The 21654-nt window shown below is 41.8% G+C and overlaps 1 protein-coding gene across 4 annotated transcripts in view; it reads left to right on the forward strand.

The window, feature by feature from the left end:
* Positions 1–12037: 12037 nt before the first annotated feature.
* Positions 12038–21654, forward strand: part of LOC124786008 (ribosome-releasing factor 2, mitochondrial) — a 254049-nt gene continuing 244432 nt past the window's right edge. For 2 of the 4 annotated variants that reach the window (XM_047254229.1, XM_047254228.1), the window contains exon 1: positions 12038–12217. In XM_047254229.1, coding sequence (XP_047110185.1) covers positions 12193–12217 — 25 coding nt within the window. In that variant the 5' untranslated portion in view covers positions 12038–12192. The remainder of the gene's footprint in view (positions 12218–21654) is intronic. The other 2 variants (XM_047254231.1, XM_047254230.1) reach the window with 1 other exon arrangement.

Below are 21654 nucleotides of genomic sequence, written 5' to 3' on the forward strand. Positions count from 1 at the left end.
CTGGCTATCACATCATGTCATAATGCATTTCAAATAGCGGCATTCGCACAGGCCTTCATGTCACGTCACAGCACCTTACAGGTTTCTAGGGACAAGGATATGATAGACGGCGTTATCGTTCATTGCTGAACAAGAGACCCTATACATCCTTTGTTTCGTTAAATTTTTGTTAGGTCATGGTTATGGGTAGCATTCATCTCATGCTAGGTGAGGAAAGCCCTACGTCATAGTGATGTAACTAGTGGTGGGCAAGGAACATAGAATTGGTGGGCAGGAAATCGCGTATCTGTTAGAAATCACAGTGACTGAGAAGTCACAGATATCACAGTAGCAACTTCACAGAATCTAACTGCGATTTCAGTCACAGTTAGCAGTCGCAAGTAGTATTTCACATTCAAAGACGTGAGCCATCTATTGGTCGAATTTAGCACTGCTTTCTGCGATTTCAGTGACAAGTCGCAACTAAGAGCCGCATGTAGCAACTAAAAAGCGCAGTTAACAGTGCCATCTGTTGGCCAAAGTTCGTACTACGACCATCTGTGCGATACGGTATCGAGTCTAACTGCGATTTCCGTGACAAGTCACAACTAAGAGTCGCAAGTAGCAACTAGAAAGCGCGGTTAACAGTGCCATCTGTGGGACAAAGTTCGTACTACGCCCATCTCTGCGATACACTATCGAGTCCAACTGCGATTTCCGTGACAAGTCGCAACTAAGAGTCGCAAGTAGCAACTAAAAAGCGCAGTTAGCACTGCCATCTGTTGAGCAAAGTTCATACTACGCTATTCGCTACCGAGTCAAACTGCGATTTCTGTGACAAATCGCAACTAAGAGTCGCAAGTAGCAACTAAAAAGCGCAGTTGACATACTTTTCCTAGTGTCATCTGTTGACCGACGTACGTACTTCGTTATGAGAGCCTTGTGCCTCACGAGATCGATGTGCTGTGTGTGCATATGAAGGGCTTATTTCAATAGTGGTACAAGTCCATTTTTGTTCATTTTGAGATACAGAGTCGTAAAGTTAAATGAGCGCTGAAAAATCTGCAGTTGAGATACCAGAAATATTCAAGCATATGGCTTCTTGCTAGAGATGAACCTTTATTTATGTTTGTTTGGATCACTAATTTCAGAAGCATTATAGACAGAAAAGTGGAGGTAATGGACTTATACCACTATTGAAATAAGCCCTTCATATTATATGACGACATGCACATTCAGCATCAGTTATGGTTGGTCAAATACTGCTGTGACTCTGAATGTATTATATTAATAAGAAGCAACAACGCCTTTTTCTCCTGAAAATATCAAGTAACGTAACAAATGTGTTTAATTCTGCTTCCAATATGACAGTTTTGGTTAATAATCCACATGCCTACAGGACTTTGCAACGTTAACACAGCAGAACTCAGACATCTGTATAAGTGTAGAGAAATGAAAACAGTCATATGAATGCCTCACTTTTGTTTCGACACAGTTCAAGACTCGGGAGAAAAGTTTTACACCTGGTGTTCTACATGGCAACTTCACACACAAGAACTTTTTGCCGACACTACTACCACCTACATAAGTAAGCTTTTCCTGTGTTACTTTCAAGTAATGCACTTAAGCTATTCCTGATTTAACTGGAAGATCTGTACTTCCCACTTTCATATCAACAGCCTCAAAATGCATATTGTAGACTTTGGGATATGTTACAGGTCAGTGTCACACCAAGATTGTGAAGAAAGGGGGGGAGGGGCGGCATGTCACTCTCCAACAAGTGTTTACCAATAAGTAAGTGGCGGAAAATTATGGGTATAGGACGGCTTAAACATGTGGAAAATGAGATTTTTATTATTCACTCACTGTATTTGACATTTATTATTCCTTTAAAATCGCACAACTTCAATAAAACACAGTTTAATCATTCACACACTTATTTCACAATTATTTCACTTTTAAACTGCAAATCCTCTAAGAGCTGTCTTGAATCTTCATGAGTCTCTCTCAACAGCATTGATGTGGATAGATACGTACAGCAACCAGTAATCAGAGTCAGAACTGTGTCTGCAAAAACACAAGGATTATTAAACAATTTTTGCTGTCATTAATTACTAGCAATATAATTGTACTTACATATTAATTACACTATTAATATTTTCACAGTTGTTTCTTTATTACAAAATTAAAGCCAACGGAAGAAAAAACGTAAAGCATACTCGCCAATGACAGGTTTGTTGAGATGCAATTTTCTGTGTTGACAGATGTAACTTTTTCATACGGTGGTAAGTCGCAGAAATCACAGAAATCGCAGAAGTAGCAGAAGTCGCGGAAGTAGCAGAAATCGCAGAAATAGCAGTGGTGGAGGGATACACGACCTATGTTCCTTAACTGCGACTCTTAACTGCGACAAATCACAGTTAAGAATAACAGATACTGAAAAGTAGCATTCACAGAAATCACTGATATCGGAAAATCGCAGTTTAGCCCATCACTAGATGTAACGGTACGTCATCGTGACGTAAATAAACCTAAATCGACTTCATGAGTACGTATATCGATTTTTGCAGTTGTACCAAGAAGGTCCCGCCATGAACCATGGTCCTTGCCGTTGGTGGGGAGGCTTGCGTGCCTCAGCGATACACATGGCCGTACCGTTGGTGCAACCACAACGGAGGGGTATCTGTTGAGAGGCCAGACAAACATGTGGTTCCTGAAGAGGGGCAGCAGCCTTTTCAGTAGTTGCAGGGGCAACAGTCTGGATGTTTGACTGATCTGGCCTTGTAACATTAACCAAAACGGCCTTGCTGCTCTGGTTCTGTGAACGGCTGAAAGCAAGAGGAAACTACAGCAGTAATTTTTCCCGAGGACATGCAGCTTTACTGTATGATTAAATGATGATGGCGTTCTCTTGGGTAAAATATTCCGGAGGTAAAATAGTCCCTCATTCGGATCTCCGGGCGGGGACTACTCAAGAGGACGTCGTTATCAAGCGAAAGAAAACTGGCATTCTACGGATCGAGGCGTGGAATGTCAGATCCCTTAATCGGGCAGGTAGGTTAGAAAATTTAAAACGGGAAATGGATAGGTTAAAGTTAGATATAGTGGGAATTAGTGAAGTTCGGTGGCAGGAGGAACAAGACTTCTGGTCAGGTGATTACAGGGTTATAAATACAAAATCAAATAGGGGTAATGCAGGAGTAGGTTTAATAATGAATAAAAAAATAGGAGTGCGGGTTAGCTACTACAAACAGCATAGTGAACGCATTATTGTGGCCAAGATAGACACAAAGCCCATACCTACTACAGTAGTACAAGTTTATATGCCAACTAGCTCTGCAGATGATGAAGAAATTGATGAAATGTATGATGAGATAAAAGAAATTATTCAGGTAGTGAAGGGAGACGAAAATTTAATAGTCATGGGTGACTGGAATTCGTCAGTAGGAAAAGGGAGAGAAGGAAACATAGTAGGTGAATATGGATTGGGGGGAAGAAATGAAAGAGGAAGCCGCCTTGTAGAATTTTGCACAGAGCATAACTTAATCATAGCTAACACTTGGTTCAAGAATCATAAAAGAAGGTTGTATACCTGGAAGAATCCTGGAGATACTAAAAGGTATCAGATAGATTATATAATGGTAAGACAGAGATTTAGGAACCAGGTTTTAAATTGTAAGACATTTCCAGGGGCAGATGTGGATTCTGACCACAATCTCTTGGTTATGAACTGCAGATTGAAACTGAAGAAACTGCAAAAAGGCGGGAATTTAAGGAGATGGGACCTGGATAAACTGAAAGAACCAGAGGTTGTACAGAGTTTTAGGGAGAGCATAAGGGAACAATTGACAGGAATGGGGGAAAGAAATACAGTAGAAGAAGAATGGGTAGCTCTGAGGGATGAAGTAGTGAAGGCAGCAGAGGATCAAGTAGGTAAAAAGACGAGGGCTAATAGAAATCCTTGGGTAACAGAAGAAATATTGAATTTAATTGATGAAAGGAGAAAATATAAAAATGCAGTAAATGAAGCAGGCAAAAAGGAATACAAACGTCTCAAAAATGAGATCGACAGGAAGTGCAAAATGGCTAAGCGGGGTTGGCTAGAGGACAAATGTAAGGATGTAGAGGCTTGTCTCACTAGGGGTAAGATAGATACTGCCTACAGGAAAATTAAAGAGATCTTTGGAGAGAAGAGAACCACTTGTATGAATATCAAGAGCTCAGATGGAAACCCAGTTCTAAGCAAAGAAGGGAAGGCAGAAAGGTGGAAGGAGTATATGGTGGGTTTATGCAAGGGCGATGTACTTGAGGACAATATTATGGAAATGGAAGAGGATGTAGATGAAGATGAAATGGGAGATAAGATACTGCGTGAAGAGTTTGACAGAGCACTGAAAGACCTGAGTCGAAACAAGGCCCCGGGAGTAGACAACATTCCATTAGAACTACTGATGGCCTTGGGAGAGCCAGTCCTGACAAAACTCTACCATCTGGTGAGCAAGATGTATGAGACAGGTGAAATACCCTCAGACTTCAAGAAGAATATAATAATTCCAATCCCAAAGAAAGCAGGAGTTGACAGATGTGAAAATTACCGAACTATCAGTTTAATAAGTCACAGCTGCAAAATACTAACGCGAATTCTTTACAGACGAATGGAAAAACTGGTAGAAGCGGATCTCGGGGAAGATCAGTTTGGATTCCATAGAAATGTTGGAACATGTGAGGCAATACTAACCTTACGACTTATCTTAGAAGAAAGATTAAGAAAAGACAAACCTACGTTTCTAGCATTTGTAGACTTAGAGAAAGCTTTTGACAACGTTAACTGGAATACTCTCTTTCAAATTCTGAAGGTGACAGGGGTAAAATACAGGGAGCGAAAGGCTATTTACAATTTGTACAGAAACCAGATGGCAGTTATAAGAGTCGAGGGGCATGAAAGGGAAGCAGTGGTTGAGAAAGGAGTGAGACAGGGTTGTAGCCTCTCCCCGATGTATTCAATCTGTATATTGAGCAAGCAGTAAAGGAAACAAAAGAAAAATTCGGAGTAGGTATTAAAATCCATGGAGAAGAAATAAAAACTTTGAGGTTCGCCGATGACATTGTAATTCTGTCAGAGACAGCAAAGGACTTGGAAGAGCAGTTGAACGGAATGGACAGTGTCTTGAAAGGAGGATATAAGATGAACATCAACAAAAGCAAAACGAAGGTAATGGAATGTAGTCAAATTAAATCGGGTGATGCTGAGGGAATTAGATTAGGAAATGAGACACTTAAAGTAGTAAAGGAGTTTTGCTATTTAGGGAGTGAAATAACTGATGATGGTCGAAGTAGAGAGGATATGAAATGTAGACTGGCAATGGCAAGGAAATCGTTTCTGAAGAAGAGAAATTTGTTAACATCGAATATAGATTTAAGTGTCAGGGAGTCGTTTCTGAAAGTATTTGTATGGAGTGTAGCCATGTATGGAAGTGAAACATGGACGATAAATAGTTTAGACAAGAAGAGGATAGAAGCTTTCGAAATGCGGTGCTACAGAAAAATGCTGAAGATTAGGTGGGTAGATCACGTAACTAATGAGGAGGTATTGAATAGGATTGGGGAGGAGAGAAGTTTGTGGCACAACTTGACTAGAAGAAGGGATCGGTTGGTAGGACATGTTTTGAGGCATCAAGGGATCACAAATTTAGCATTGGAGGGCGGTGTGGAGGGTAAAAATCGTAGAGGGAGACCAAGAGATTAATACACTAAGCAGATTTAGAAGGATGTAGGTTGCAGTAGGTACTGGGAAATGAAGAAGCTTGCACAGGATAGAGTAGCATGGAGAGCTGCATCAAACCAGTCTCAAGACTGAAGACCACAACAACAACAACAACCACGAAGGTTGTACGGTAACATGGAAGCTAAATGTAAATACATGTGTATAAACGAAGTTACAGGAGTTGTGTGGTATGTTCAGCCCAGCTGAATTAGTTATTAAGCTGGAATTCTAACAATTTTGGGTGTTATTGTGTTTTTTGAACATAATGAATGTCTGAACGAATGTCATAACAAAAGTAAAAGAAACGCTTGCAGTTATTTATTTTTTTAATCCCCTGAATCGTCCATAAGTCATGTGGGCAGAAACATGAAATAATTAATTATAAAGCTTTAATCCAAAGAACGTTATTGGGTATTTCATTAGCATAACGAAAGTCAAAGAAAACATGTAGTCATTTTTAAAAAAATCTCATGAATCATGCATGATCGTGTCGACAGAAACGTGAAATAATTAATTATTAAGTTCTAATCCCGAGAATGTGGGATGGTATTGTTTGTTTCATGAACATAACGAATATTGAACGAGGGAACCATAACCACAACGAAAGTCAAAAAAAGGAGTAGTCATTTTAAAAAAATCCAATTAATTGTGCATAAATCATTTAGATAGAAAGGTGAAACAGGGAGATATTAAAGTGTTTCATATTTTTAGAAAAGCCAATGGACTGTACATAATTCTTCTGGGCAGAAATGTTAAACCAAGAAATTAATGTGGTTCCAAAGATAATTCCGAATGTTGCTGAAATTTTAATTTTGCCTTCATGCTGTAGATCAGCACAACTCTTAACATTTCCTGATCTACTGCTGTTGGCATTCTAGTAGTAACCAGGTATTTAGTTTTGTCTTCACTTATCCTTACACCTCCATCTTCACTAGCCTTGATTAACGCATTTGCATTTGCTGTTATAGAGTCTTTCCTATCGCTAATGATATTTAGATCATCTGCATACGCTAACATCTTAATATTTTCATTTAACTCCACGCCCTATGAATTATCTGCTGCCATTTGTACAATATATTCTAGGACTAAATTAAAAAGTAGTGGAGACAGGGCATCTCTCTGCTTAAGTCCGTTCTTTATTACAAATTCTTCTGACTCCAATTTCCCCACACACACCCTACCTTTTGTGTTTTTCAAACTCGCTTCGATAAGTCTAACATTCTTCTTTGGTATTCCAAGTTCCAAAAGAATTCTGTACAATTTTGACTGCAATACTGAATCATATACTTTTGTAAAATCTATGAAAAGATTATGAATTGGTTTATTGTATTCCCACTTCTATTCCAAAATTTGGCACAGGGTGAATATTTGGTCTATAATTGATCTGTTCCTCCGAAAGCCGGCTTGGTAATCCCCCACAATTTCATCTGCATTTGGTGTAAGCCTGCTTAGCAGATTATTCGAGAAAATTTTGGAACATACTGGTAATAGCGATATCCCTCTATAATTTGTCACCTTTCGTTCAAATTGGGATCAGAATCGACTCCTGCCACTCTTCAGGTATCATCTCTGAGTTCCATACTTTAGTTATCACTTTGTGAACTACTTCCACCAATTTCTGGCCCCATTTTTAACTAATTCTGCAGTTATGCAATCTCATCCTGGTGCTTTATGGTTTTTTAACTTGTTGATTGCTTCTCTTGCTTCCTTTAACGTTGGCTCAGGCATCTGGGGCTCTGCTGTATGTATTTCGTACGCCTGCTCATTTCCTGCTTCCTGGTGTACATTTAATAGATGCTCAAAATACGACTTCCATTTACTTAATATAGCACTGGGGTCTGTCAGTATTCCCCCAGCATCCCCTCGAAGTGCATTTGTCCTAGCCTTGAAGCCCTTCCTATACCCATTTATGTCTAGGTGAAGTTCCCTAATGTTTTTGTTTTACTGTCTGTTTCCATTTTTGTAATTTGGTTGTTCAAATAATTCCCCTTCTTTGCCCGTAGCCTATGGCCAACTTCCCTTCTCAAGTTCAAGAAATCCTCTCGCTTTCTGTCTCCCATTCTGTTCCAATCTAATCGCGCTTTTCTCCTTTCCTCTACCAATTTCTTGCATTCCTCATCAAACCACGGTTACCTCCTGTTCTTCTTAATTGTACCTATTGTGACTTTCACTGCCTCTTTGATATTATTCCTCACAGTGATCCACTGTTTATTTACATCCTCGTCTTGATCTTTGTGTGTCCTGAGAGCATCGAATCTATTTCAGTTTTTTATCATGTACCTTCTTCTAAAGTTTTCATCATTTAGCTTGTCAGTGTCGAACCTAACAAGTTCTGCATTGTGACACCTTGATGTTGCTGTAGATAGCCGTTGGTGAACTTTAGCAACTGCAAGAAAATGATCAGAATCGCAGTCTGCTCCCCTGAAAGTCCTGACATTTTCTATACTAGTGTGCCATCTCTGATCTACAAGAACATGATCAATTTGGTTTCGGGTGTGTCCATCCGGAGAGACCCAAGTTGCTTTATGGATGTCCTTCCTTTTGAAATATATGCTCTCAAGAATCATGTCTTTTGAAACAGCAAAATTAACCACCCTTGTGCCATTATCATTCGAAATGTTATGCAAACTTTCTTTCCCAATTGTATGCCTTAATGCTTCCTCCTTCCCTACCTTTGCATTAAAATCCCCTATGATTAATTTTGTATCATACGAGGAGAACTCATCCCACAGTTGATCTAGTTCTTCATAAAAGCCGTCTTTAACAACTTCTTCAGTGTCCTCAGTTGGTGTGTGTACATTAATTACTACTAGTCTATTCCACCTGCCGGACAACACTATAACTGATAGTCGGTCACTAATGAACCTTATATCTCTGATTGCGTGAAGCACTTTTCTCTGTACTGCGAAACCTGTTCCGAAACTGTGAGCTTCTGCACCTCCATAGAAAAATGTATGGTTACCCCTCTTTATGCTACCCTCCTCCTGTCACCGAGTTTCTTGAATAGCTGTAATGTCTACATCGTATCTATCTAATTCGTCTAATAATGTCTGGAACGTTCCTGGCCTGTTCAAACTTTTAACGTTCCATGTTCTCAACCTGAAAGTTCCTTTCGGCATGAATCTCTTCAAAGTAGGTTCCGCCTGGAGATCCGAATGGGAACCTAGTTTACCTCCGGAATATTTTACTTCAAAGGGACCCATGCCCATTAATGTTGCTGATTCTTGATGAGTAGATTTGATAGTAAGAGAAGAAGAAACAGGGATGGTTCATCACGCCATCACCTGCTCCCCACCGGCTGTCCACGACTGCTTATTTTTTGTATTCGCAGCTACCCCTCATACCTGAAGGCCATATCCCCTATCCGCAACCTGGGGATGCGCTGTGCTGTGGTGGTAGGGGCCCACGAGACAGCTTCATTTGACGCTGCAAAAAACAAAACCCATCTTCCTCTTTGACGTTAGCTACGACCACAGAGTTGCTGATTCCGGAGTTCTTGTTTGGTACCTTAACTCTGCAATTAGCCCTTTTGTGCCCAGGCTTGCCGCAATGGTGACAAGTTGAAAGAAGTTCCTTGTTGACTTCTTGTTTTACTGGTGTCTGACCATTGAGTCTGAAAAGCTGTAGGAGGCGGTGTTTCATCATTTTTGTTTTTCTCAACGACTCCCTTCCGCTTAGATTCTTCATGCAGTAACCTATTTTTCACGAAGCTCAGCGTCAAGTCTTTCATTGAGAGTGTTTCGATTGCAGTGACCACTACGTTGTATTCCGCAGGCATCGTTAAAAGCAAATGGCACGCTATGTCTATGTTTCTTCGACAGTAGCTCCAGTCGAACTATAATCACGAATCAGTGTATCAAACTTCAGAAAGAGGTTAACTAGCAAATCATTTGTTGCGTTGAATTTCATGGTTAACATTTGTTTTCTCAACAGAAGTATACCAGCAATTCCTTTCCTCTCGAACATATTGCACAGAGAGGTCCATAAATCAAAAGAAGTTAACTTACCTTACGCGTATTCGAAGTGACTGTCGGCATTGCGTTGAGCAAGATGAGACATTTACGATCTTGTTTAGCCTTTTCAGCCAATCGTGTTTCCTTTGTGTCACGCTGTGTGTTCTCCTCTCCATCGACAAATTCCACCTTTGTGAGATAATTCGCTTGCACAAATGGTAATAGTTCCATTTCCCCAAGGAGAATTTCCATCCTGAATTTCCAGTTGTTGAAATTCGTTCTGTCGAATAAAGGAATACGATATTTTTACGATTCAGTTTCCATCTCGGATTCACTTTACGTGAGGGCACTTGGGGCCAGGTATTTATCGCAGATTCCGTTTATTTAAAACCAACCTGAGCCCATAACCTGATGTAATTTAGTTTCTTATGGTTCCTTCGTTCAGACATTCACTTCATCAAGAAACACACAATAACATACAAAATTTTTGAGATTACAACTTAATAAGTAATTCATATGGGATGAGCATATCACACAACTGCTGTTATTTCGTTTTTCACGTCTATTTACATTTAGCTTTCACATTATCGGTGCATCTTCTGTGGTACAACTGCAAAGATCGATACACGTACTGATGTAGTCGATTTAGGTTATTTACGTCACGATGACGTAGCGTTATGTCACTATGACGTAGGGTTCGCCTCATTTAGTATGGGATGAATGCTACCCCTATTTGCATGGGTCAAATCACATTCCGGCATTCTATACAATGACAAAGTAGCTCAACTAGCGAGAGATAGATTAGCATTGGAAGACCTATGGACATTAAAATACCCATACACAGAATACCTCCTAAAAGTAAAACAACAAGCGATTCTCTCATGGCATTAAGAATGGAATGAAAGCCAACAAACAAGAGGTAAAAGCTATGCACGTACACAGACATGGTTTCCAAACTTCAAACATTCAAGGAAAATTATAACGTCCATTGTGAGAATGCGTCTCAATCATGGATCTTTCCCTGCCCACTTACATAGAATCGGAATATCGGAGACACCCTACTGTCAATGTGAAGAGGAAACAACTGGTGATGTCAATCATATCTTATTTCAGTGTAGACTCTATGAGAAAGGCAGAGTAGACTTTTTAAAGGAGCTGCCAGCTACTTTGCACGATCCCAATTCTCGGAGACACAACCAGGAGTACATATGATGCCATAGCTCCGTTTCTAGCGGAAGAAGACATAACAATCTAAAATGAATTGAACTTAACTAAAGAACTTAATTATCAAATACATTTTAGCACTTAAGTGTCTTTTGTAATCTAATTACAATAATTTTGATCTAAAAACATATGAATGTATGATGAAGGGGAAAAAATGTTACCTTGTTATATGTGTCAGCACATATATTTGTGATGGCTAAAATGTTTGTATGCTAGAAGCCAATAAAAAAATAAAAAAAAAGAATGCTACCCCAATTGTTTTTGGGGCTGATTTCAGTTGTTATTCTACATCTTTGTTGCTCGTTGTTGTTATAGACTGAAAACAGCTGAGGGCAGCCATGCTAGTTGATATCAAGGACTTAAATTGACCTGATGTGATATGATGTGAGGGACAATGTGAACAAACTATTACTAAATAATTGGGAACCAATGCTGTACAATCGCAATAAAGTCATGAGATGTTCAATTGACACCTTCACATGTTCTAATAAAAGAGTCAATTGAACATCTCATGACTGCATTGCGATTGTAGAGCACTGGATGCCAATTATTAACATAAAAATGATCCCAGGCTACAGATGGGATTTTATGTCCCGTATATCACACTATTACTTGACGGAGGCATGATGTCCATGAGATCATACAAACAACTAATGTGTAGCCACAACTTGTGGCTTATTGTAATTGCACTGTGAAGTTCTGTTCACACAGACGCCACAATTTCTATGTGTTTGGACAGCTTTCAGTATGGTGTCAATTGAAAACATATGGGCAGGTAAGAATTTTATAGAGCAGATTGCATCATTAGAGCTGTGAGGGGAGTTAAATGCAAGGAAGACGAAACCCTAGTGCTGGTTCCGAAAATAGATTTCGCACAGGTGTAAATCGAGGGCCACAAAAACGTTTACAAAAGTAGACTCGAAGGCGAAATTTCAAAGAACGAAGTTTTAATTTAAAGGCAACCACATCACAGTGTACCACTAGCGGTGGCGACAGTTTTGTTGGATGTGTGAAGTATATCGCCATAAAATATCGATGTTGACTATCTATCGCCCAGATTTGTATCGATTAAATATGTCTAATATATCGTGAAGTCGACATATCGCTGTGCGATATCCCAACCCAATTACAGTAGTACACAAATAACAAATAATTGACTGTTGAGTCACAGTTAATGCATGAGGAATCTGAGCGTTAAACCATTTGTAATTAGCGGTTATGTTGTGATGAAGTTGTTGTTACCTAAATTGGCAATCAGGGATTTTTGTATATATGTGTGATGGCTGTTTGTTATTAGGTATGTTAATAACCCGTACTTATCCGCACACGTCCATACATGTGCAAGAACGCTGTTACAGGGAACAAGGGACATAAATGCTCTGCCACCGTTTCAATTAAGTGGGTTTTCACTAGAATCGCACAATTACTGGTTTCCCTGAAGGCACGCAAATTGTCATTACAACGATGGTTTTTGAGAGCCTTGCAGTGTAATCGACGCATTTAAGATCAGAGGATTTAGATACTGGCATGCTGAGGTGCTAGAAATAATGAATAAAAAAGAAAATGATTCATCGAACGGAAAGAGAGAAAGCTTGTTGTCGTAAATTGTAGCATACGATCCTGTTCCCTCGTTTCTTGCAACAGAAAACATTTTATTGAAATTAAAAACAAGAAAGACGTTTGAATTTGCATGACGTTAAAGCAGCAGTTTCTGTTGGTCATATAAATATTTTTTGCGTCTATTCAATCTATATATTTCATTAATACGTTACTTGCTCCTAAATGTAAATTATAGGATCTGCTAGCTAACTGGCATTGGGAACCTCGTTCTAGGAAATGTAACTGTGTGAGAAGTAACTTTAACTTTCATTTACCCATCTGTTCTGTTTGTGATTCATCCTATTGGAGTCAATTTTTATAGATTTTTTAGTATTAATTACTCCTGTGTGCTTGAAATAAACGATTAGGTTAAAAATACTTGGGCCTAACTATAGTGAAGGTGCTGTCTAAATTAGATATAAAAATGAGCTTAATAAGAAGCTATGTATTGTTAATATGTAGAATAACTTTCACATGCCTCTGTCAAAACAGAAGTTCAAAATTACCTGAACTGCTGTGTTACTAAACAAATGAGGTTTCTGTAGGCAGACAAAAAATAAAGTCCTTTACCTAACAAACCACTGCCAGTGGATCCAGCCTTTGCCAGGAACATTGTAAAGATATTTCCTGCCAGCTACAAATTTAAAATAACTGCAGATTGGCCATTAAATGTAACTACTTTTTATAGAGTCGATGTACATATTGGAAGTGTAACTGCTACAGACTAGTCAGCTGAATTGTGGCATTGTAATGTCACTATCCTTTCAATTTTTTTGTTATTACTAAGAACAAATTCATATATTGTTGTAACAATAGCACTGTGTTATTCAAGACACTTCTCAAATTATCAATTATTCAGCATTTCTTTGAGTTTTAATGACGCAGCACAGTATCTTATAGGAGCTATTGGCATGAAGTTGACATAGCTGATACAAATGTTTCTTACTTAAATGCTATTTATTTCTCTACATATTCTCTTTCTGCAAAGAGTCAGGTTTGCTCATAAGCATTGTTATTATTGATGGTCAAAAAGTGATCTTGGTGGCCACTAGTTACAGGAGATGGTGGTGATCCTTTTACATGTCAAAACACATGGGTGCTTTCATCTAATTTGATTTCTTGAGAGAGTTTTAACGGGTCAACGGAAGCGTCCGATCCCACCCGTCGGCTCTGACCCGTAACGTAAGGCTGTTGTGGTGTGTGACGTCACGACGGCGCAGAATTTAGTTAGTGAGAGTGGCGTGTCTGTAGGTGTCGTTTTGATGCGATCGGTGGAGCTCTCTGGTGGTGTGTTAGGTGATGTTTTTGGTTTAGTTTGCGAGTGTGGCGACGTGTGTGAATTTTGGCAAATTGCTTTTTTTATGTCTTTGGTAGGTATGGATATGACTGACAGGGTCCACAGTTTTCAGTTGTCGGCTATGATGGGGCACAGTGCGTTGTCTCTAATAAAATTTCTTCAGCTATTCGGATTTTTGGATGAAGTTGTGAAATGTTCAGTATGCCGTGAATAAATGAGGCTTACTGTAAGTTCCGGCATCTCAGACCTGGGACGGCTGTATGTGGAGATGTCATAAGGATAACAGGTCAAGGGAAGTGTTCGATCCTAATGTGTGGCTGTGAATGTTGGTATCGGTATCGGGCAATGTTTTTGATCCGGAGCTGCAGTTGAGCTATATGGTCTGTTTAGTGGTATTTGGGGAGTTTTGTGATGTCGGTTTTTTTCGTTGTTTTGCGTGGTTTTGTATGGGGGTGGGTGTCTAAATTTGTTTATATTTAGTTTGTCCCCACCCAAAAAAACCCTATTTCCCGCACTTGTCCCATTAGTGTCATTAGGCTTTTTGTGGCACATGTGTGTGTGTGTTTTTTGATGTATTTTCGTCCTCATAATGTGTACGTAATGACTTTATCTGCGCCATATTGGAATCGTGGTTTATGGTCGTTCCCGCCATATTTGTGATGTCATGGGTCAAAGCAGACGGGCGGGATCGGACGCTTCCGTATTTCCGTTTTAACTGGTGGTTTTAGTGTGCTCTATAGGTGCTTGAGAATGGAATATTAAGATCCTGAAATCGATCGTAATCCTCTCTATAATCGTTTAGATTAAGCTGAGATGAATATAAATTTGACTTGGTAGAAAATAAGGTAAAGTACTGAAGTAGGTCTAAAGTTCAGTAAGAGGGGGTTGAGGTGAATGAATATTACGTTGAGGAACACTTTGTGGGGAGAGAATATTTTTGAGAATGAATTCCCGTCTTCAAACTTCAAGGGAAATTACAGTAGGGCAGAGCTATATGACATCTCGCGGTACGTAAGTTGTGATATGGTAGGCACTCTGTGTCACAGATAACCTTGCTGTTGAGTGTCCGTAAGCTCCTTCATCCTGATCTCTTGGATTGTGTTGTGCAGCATGATCAGAACTTATTACACGTATTTCCAAGACAAACAGTTATTTTGTGTGCATTCTTATGTACATCAAGTTGATGGTGGTCATCGCCATATAGAAAGCTACTCAGTTATCACATATCTGTAAGTGAACAACAGTTTGACAAAATCCATTTAAAAATGTGCCAGGAACAGGACAGGGCTGTTAGGTCAGTTAGGAGGTTTGGTGAAAGGTAGTGAGGCAGAGAAGGGGAAAAGACTTGTGGGTGCATTGGTGGAATAGAAGACTGTTGAGTGCTGGAGTGGGAGCAGTGAAAGGGATAGGTGAGTTTGACAGGCTAGTGAAGGTTGAGACCAGGGTGGGTGGGATTATGGGAACATAGGGTATACCTCAGGAACAGTTGTCACCTGTACAACTCAGGAAAATTAGTGTTGGTGAGAATGTTCCATGTGGCAAAGGCTGTGAAGCAATTGTTGAAGTCATGTTGGGAAGCTGTTTCTTGGGCACAGTTTGTCAGTGGTCATTCATGTGGTCAGACAGCTTGTGATCTGCCGTGTCCACATAGAAAGGAGCACAGTGGTTGTAGCATAATTTGTAGATCACATTGTTGCTTTCACAGATTGCCCTGTCTTTGATGGGATGCTTACGACCAGAATGGAGTAGATGGTGATGGGAGGAAGTAAGAGGCAGGTGTTGCACCTAGGTCAGTTTGCAAGGATATGAAGCAAAAGGTTGGAAGTAGGGATGGACAAGGATATGGCATAGGTTCGGTGAGCAGTGGAATACTAGTGTGGAGGGTCGGGCAGTACAGTGGCTGGGATAGTCGTCATTTCAGGGCATGATGAGAGGTAGTCGAAAAGCTGCTGGAGAAAGTGATTCAGTTGCTCCAGTCTTGGGTGATACTGAGTCATGAGAGAGAGAGGTTCTATTTTGTTGCCAGAAGGTGTGTTTGTGGGAGGTGATAGGTGATGGGAGAGAGAATGCATGGGTGAACTGGGAGGGTAACACCTCTCACAGTGGTATTCAACCGTCCACCGAACCACTCCCAGGGGGCTCAGCACTACTTGATGAGTACAAGCTTGGCTACAATGGGTCCCCAGCCTTTGCAGCACTATTTCCTTTTCCAAGCTGCATGTCTAGCCTCAGCTGCTCTTCCATTCCCCTCCCTTGGGGACTTAGTTGTATGTCATCTTCGGGAAACCGAAGCTCTTGGTAAAACTGTGTATGGATTCATCTTGTGCACCCATCTTTCTTTCTCTGTCCTTCCTTTTCTTTCCCTTCCTCCACTTTGGTGTTAGAGGTCTCTCTTTTTCCTTTCCTTTTTCTTCTTCCCTGTGTGTTCCTGAAGGCCAGCCCATGTGTTTGACACATAAAAGGTGACTGGGTAATGCATAATTCCCAGCCCCAGGTTGACAAGTAGGTCTCCTACATACCCCCTTGTAAAGGCCAGGCCCAGGGAGGGATGATTGCCTGAGCTGGTACCTTCCTCTATGCCGATTGGTCCCTCTGTCCAGATTGTGGGAGTTGTGACCTGAGGTGTGGACAATCACGTAAGGCGGATGAGGCCTAACCCCCCTCCCCCCCCCCCCCCCCCCCCCCCTCAGTGGGAAGGAGCATGCCACAGAGTCACTGAGAATCATGGGGGATTTCTCCATGTTGAGTTCCTCATCTCAGAAATGTAAATGGGTTTAGATGATAGAATTGATGCCTTTCCTGGCTATACCCATATACCTCATGACATCACGCATGGAAGATGGTTGCAATTTAATGAAAGTTAGTCTATTTGTTGTACAGAATGGTGTGGGTGCCATTGCCGGTCATGTGAAGTCCTGCTCCTGGTTGCGTAATGGGACCTTACTTTTGGTGATAGATTTCAAGCACAGAACCTGCTTAGGGCAACACTTCTCCACAGCTATCCTGTTAAAGTAGAGGCACACCGCACTCTGAATTTCTCCCGTGGTGTCAGATACACTTGGCTTCATGATTGTCTGACCGAGGCTGAAATAACAGCCTATCTCACTGACCAGAGAGTGACTGCAGGTCACCATGTCATGAAAAGGGTTGATAAAGAATTAGTGCCTACTCACACTCTATTCCTCACATTTGACTGTGAGCTACTTCCATCGAAAATGAAGGCTGGCTATGGAGCTATTGTGGTCAGACCATATATCACATGCATTGGTATAAATGTGAGCACCACAGCCAGGCCCATTAATCTTGTGAAAATACAGCTGAATGTAAACCTGTGGCATGGAAGCTCATGAGAATGAATGTCCACCTCCTTCACCTCACCGTATCAGCTGCAGAGCTGATCAAGCTGCTTCCTCCTGTGACTGTCCAATCTACCTCAATGAGAGAGCCATTCAGGTCAACCCCTTAGTTGACCCATTTCTGCCTGTCATTGGATGTGGAACATTTGCAGCATCAGATCCAATAGGGTTGAATTACAGCTTCTATTGTGATCCTTCTGTCCCGTTGTTTACTGCCTCCAGAAAACAAAATTATGCCCTCACAATCACTCTCACCTCCCACACTTCACTTAAGTCCGTTTTGACCGTCACCCTGTAATGGGGACTGGCTCATTTGAGACAATATCTAGTTGCACCATATCCTTGCACACCCAACTTCAAGTTGTTGCTGTCTGTCTTTCCTTTCCCAGTTTCACCTCCTCTCTTTACTTTGTCTACTCACCCTTGTCTTCTGCTGCCAACAGGACAGACATTTTGCAACTTACTTCTCGACTTCCTCCTCCATTTTTGCCTCTTGGCAACTTCGGTGCCCACCATCCACTTTAGGGCTCAACCAGCTCAATCTAATCTGTTTGAATACAGTTACACCCACATTTCTTTCCAATTCCGTACATTCCTTTTCGCACTTGGAGCTTCCAATGTGTACTTCTCAGCCTGCTCATTGTCTCGAGTGGTCTGTTCTCTCTGACACACATTCAAGTGGCCATTCCCCCGTGTCATTCGTTTGGTAATGCCTATCCCATCTGTGCATCCAACCAACTGGCAGCTTTCCAAAGCTGACTGGCAGCTCTACTCCTCACTGGCCACTTTCGATAAATACTATTTTCCCTGCGTTGATGACCAGGTAGAATACCTTAGAAACACTATCTTTACTGCTGCAGAATGTTCCATACCTGCCACCTCTTCCTCACTGTGACATGCTCCCGTTCCCTGGTGGATTGAGGCATGCCGCGACGCAATATGCGAGCGGAGAAGGGATACCAAAAAAAAGTAGCTGGCTTTCTTTTCAAAGCTCTTTTAACAGTTTTAATCCCTCTTCTGTTGTTTGGTGTAATCTCTATTGGCTTTCAGGAACTGTGGTTCATTGACCTGTTCCTGGTCTGACCATAGCAAACAATGTTATTGTAGATCCCCTTGATATCTCCAACACCTTGGCCCAATATTTTACAGACATTTCGAGTTCCACCTACTACCATCCTGCCTTCCTCCCTCTGAAATGGCCGCCAGAGGCAAAGATGATCTCTCTCCTCCTAGAATTGTGAATGTTGCAGTACTGCTTTTGCTATGAGGGAGTTTAAACATGCATTCTCTTCATCCTCGTCATCTGTTTCAGGATCGGACAGCATTCACACTCTGGTGTTTCAACATCTATCTCCTGAGGGCCTATGCTTTCTCCTCCACACATATAACCGCATCTGGACAGATGACACATTTCCCAGTCACTGGCATGAGGCGGTTGTCATTCCCATACCTAAGCCTGGGAAGACAAACATCTTCCTTCCAGCTGCTGCCCAATTTCCCTCGCCAGTAGCATCTGCAAGGTGATGGAATGTATGATTAATGGTAGGTTGATGTGGTGACTCGATTCTCAGAATCTACTCTGTAATGCCCAATGTGGATTCCGTAGGCACTGCTATTCAGTTGATCATCTTGGCACCTTTTCAACTCATACTGGGAACAATTTTTTGCAGAAGTACCAAACTGTGGCCGTGTTCTTTTTGGAGAAGGCGTATGGCACCTGCTGGAAGTTGGGGGTCCTCTGTATAGTGTATGAGTGAGGCTTCGTGTGTTGCCTGCCCCTTTTTTCCAGGAATTTTTAGATTATCTGTGGGCTTGGCTCTGTCGGACACTTTCATTCAAGAACACGGGTTGCTTCAGGGTTCACTGTTCAGCGTCATCTTATGTGCCGTAGTAATTAACCCTATTATGGATTGTCTCCTGCCAGGTATGTTGTGCTCTCTTTTCTACTTGAGCAGCATCTTCAGCAATGTCTTGATCATCTTTACTCATGGGGCATCAACAGTGTCGTCCACTGTTCCACAGACAAGACTGTCTGTACGAACTGGCGGCATCAGGAGTTTCTTTCCATGTCTCTACGTCTCGGCCTATTCCTTCTTTCGTTCATTGACACAATGAAACTCTTCGCACTCGATTTTTGATAGGAATTTTTTTTGGTCTTCCCGTGTCTCTTACCTGGCAGCTCATTGTACTCGCTTTCTCAGTGATCTACGTGTTTTATGCGATACCTCGTGGGGAGCAGACTGGACCATCCTCCTCTCTTTGTACCGGTTCCTCGTCTGTTCGAAACGGGACTATGGATGTATCGTATATTCATCCACCCCTCTGACTATCTTAACAATGTCCACGATTGCGGGATTCCTTTAGCCACTGGTGCCTTCTACGCTAGTCCCCTTGAGAGTCTCTCTGCTGAGGCTGTTGACTTACCAGGGTCCTACTTGCGGGTCACCCATCCTATGCTCCCTTTTTTGACGTTTCCCTTGACTGCCAGTATGGACTGCACCTTTCTTCTCTGTTGCCTCCTGGAGTTCAATTTTGTTTGCTGCTTTGACAGCTTTGCTTTACGTTCCATGCCGTGTTCCCCACGGATGCGAGCCCTTCGCCAGTCTGGCTTTGTGCCGAGATACTCGTTCATTTCGGACTCCGTTCGCTTCCTGTGGGCACTATTCCTGGCCTGGTGTACCATAGCAAGTTTCTCATACTTTGTGCATGGCTTGGAAACAGTGACTATGTCTACTACGACGGTCCAGGACTGGCCATAGTTTCGGGTGTGCCTTTGTACTTGCCAATGATCCTTATCAATATTGGCTTCTTGACCAGTGCTAGATTTTTACCACAGAGCTCTACACTCTTTATCAGACCTCCCAGTACATACAGTGAGACAGATTTCCGAACCGTGTTGTCTGCTCAGATTCTCTCTGTGCTCTCCAGATCCTTCGTGTACTGTACTCAGTCCACCCTTTAATACAACGGATCCAAGAATACCTCGTGTTCCTGTGGGTTCCTGGTCACGTCGGCATGCCAGGGAATGAGAACGCTGATGCTGCTGCATAGGGTGCAGCTCTCTCCTCCTTCGCTTACTAGTCATTGTGTTCCTCGGATGATCTTCGTGCCACTGTCTGTTACCATGTAGTGTCACTCTGGAGTACACAATGGTCTTCTCTTCAGGGTAACAAATATCGGGACATTAAACCTCTCCCATTAGCATGGTTGACTTTCTCTTGGCTGTCACATCATGAGGTCATTTTAGCCCGGCTGTGTATAGGACACTGTCATTTTAGAACTGCCATTTATTAAGCGGCACCCTGCCCCACTCTGTTTCTGCTGCTCTCATTCTTGACAGTGTGCCACTTTCTGATCCAGTCCCCATTTTTTAGCTTTTTATGTCTATGTTTGCCATCTACTTTGTGAGATGTTTTAGCGGATGACACGCATTGTGTCAGTCGTGTCTTACTTTTTATTTGCTACAGCAGCATGGTGAAGCAAATTTGATCCCACGCTCCCTGGGGACTTGCACCATCTCAATGATGTTTTGAGAAATTTTCATTAGGGTTGTCCTTGTCATTATCTGCTCCTCTTTTAAAGATGCTTGATCGGGTTTTTGCCTTTTTTGCTTCAGGTTTTTATTTAGTACTTCGTTTTCCTAACATTATGATACGGGTGCTTATGGCCCTAGCAGTTTTGTGCTCTAAAGCACCAACCAACCAAACATCCACCGAGCCTATACGATATCATAGTCCACCTCTGCTCGAACCCTGCTCCCGGCCCCTTGCCACCTAGCCTGTTTATGTGCAATAGATGTACATGGAAGACCTGTCCCATACATCCCCCCCCACCACCACCACCTACTCCAGGCTGGTCACAGGTATCTCCTGTCCCATAAAAGGCAGGATTGACTGTGAAAGCGTTTATGTATGTACAAACTAAGCTGCAACCACTGTGCTGCTTTTATGTGGGCATGACAGCTAACAAGCTGTCACTTCAATTACTGCTTCAGAGCCTGCACCATCTGGATTCTTCCTACTGACACCAGCTTTTTCAAACTGCATTGAGGCGAACTCTCCCTGCAATATATCCTAACCCATCCCCATCCCTGCTCCCACTCTAGCACTAAACAGCCTTCTGCTCTGCCTACACACCACCAACTCTTTTCCCTTCTCCACAGTTGTCCTTTTCCAATCCCTGCCCCTGCTGCTCCTCAAAACTTCCCCACTGCACCTAGCTACTATTCCCCCATCATGTCCCTTCACGCTCCCACAAGCAGAAATACAGAAGCCTCCCCCAACCCGCTAGCAACCCACACCAAATTGCTGCTCCTGTCTGGCACAGTTACAGTCCACAGTCCGGTCATGGGGACAGTGGTTTTTGTGTGTATATGTGTTTTTCTATTTCGGAAGAAAAGCTTCTAACCAAAAGCTTAATTTTATAGCTGTGTTTTTGTTACGCCCATCTGCAACTCAATGTCTCCTCTATTCGGTGAGCGGC

The sequence above is a fragment of the Schistocerca piceifrons genome, chromosome 1 (assembly GCF_021461385.2).
Source record: "Schistocerca piceifrons isolate TAMUIC-IGC-003096 chromosome 1, iqSchPice1.1, whole genome shotgun sequence".
NCBI classification, from domain to species: domain Eukaryota; kingdom Metazoa; phylum Arthropoda; class Insecta; order Orthoptera; family Acrididae; genus Schistocerca; species Schistocerca piceifrons.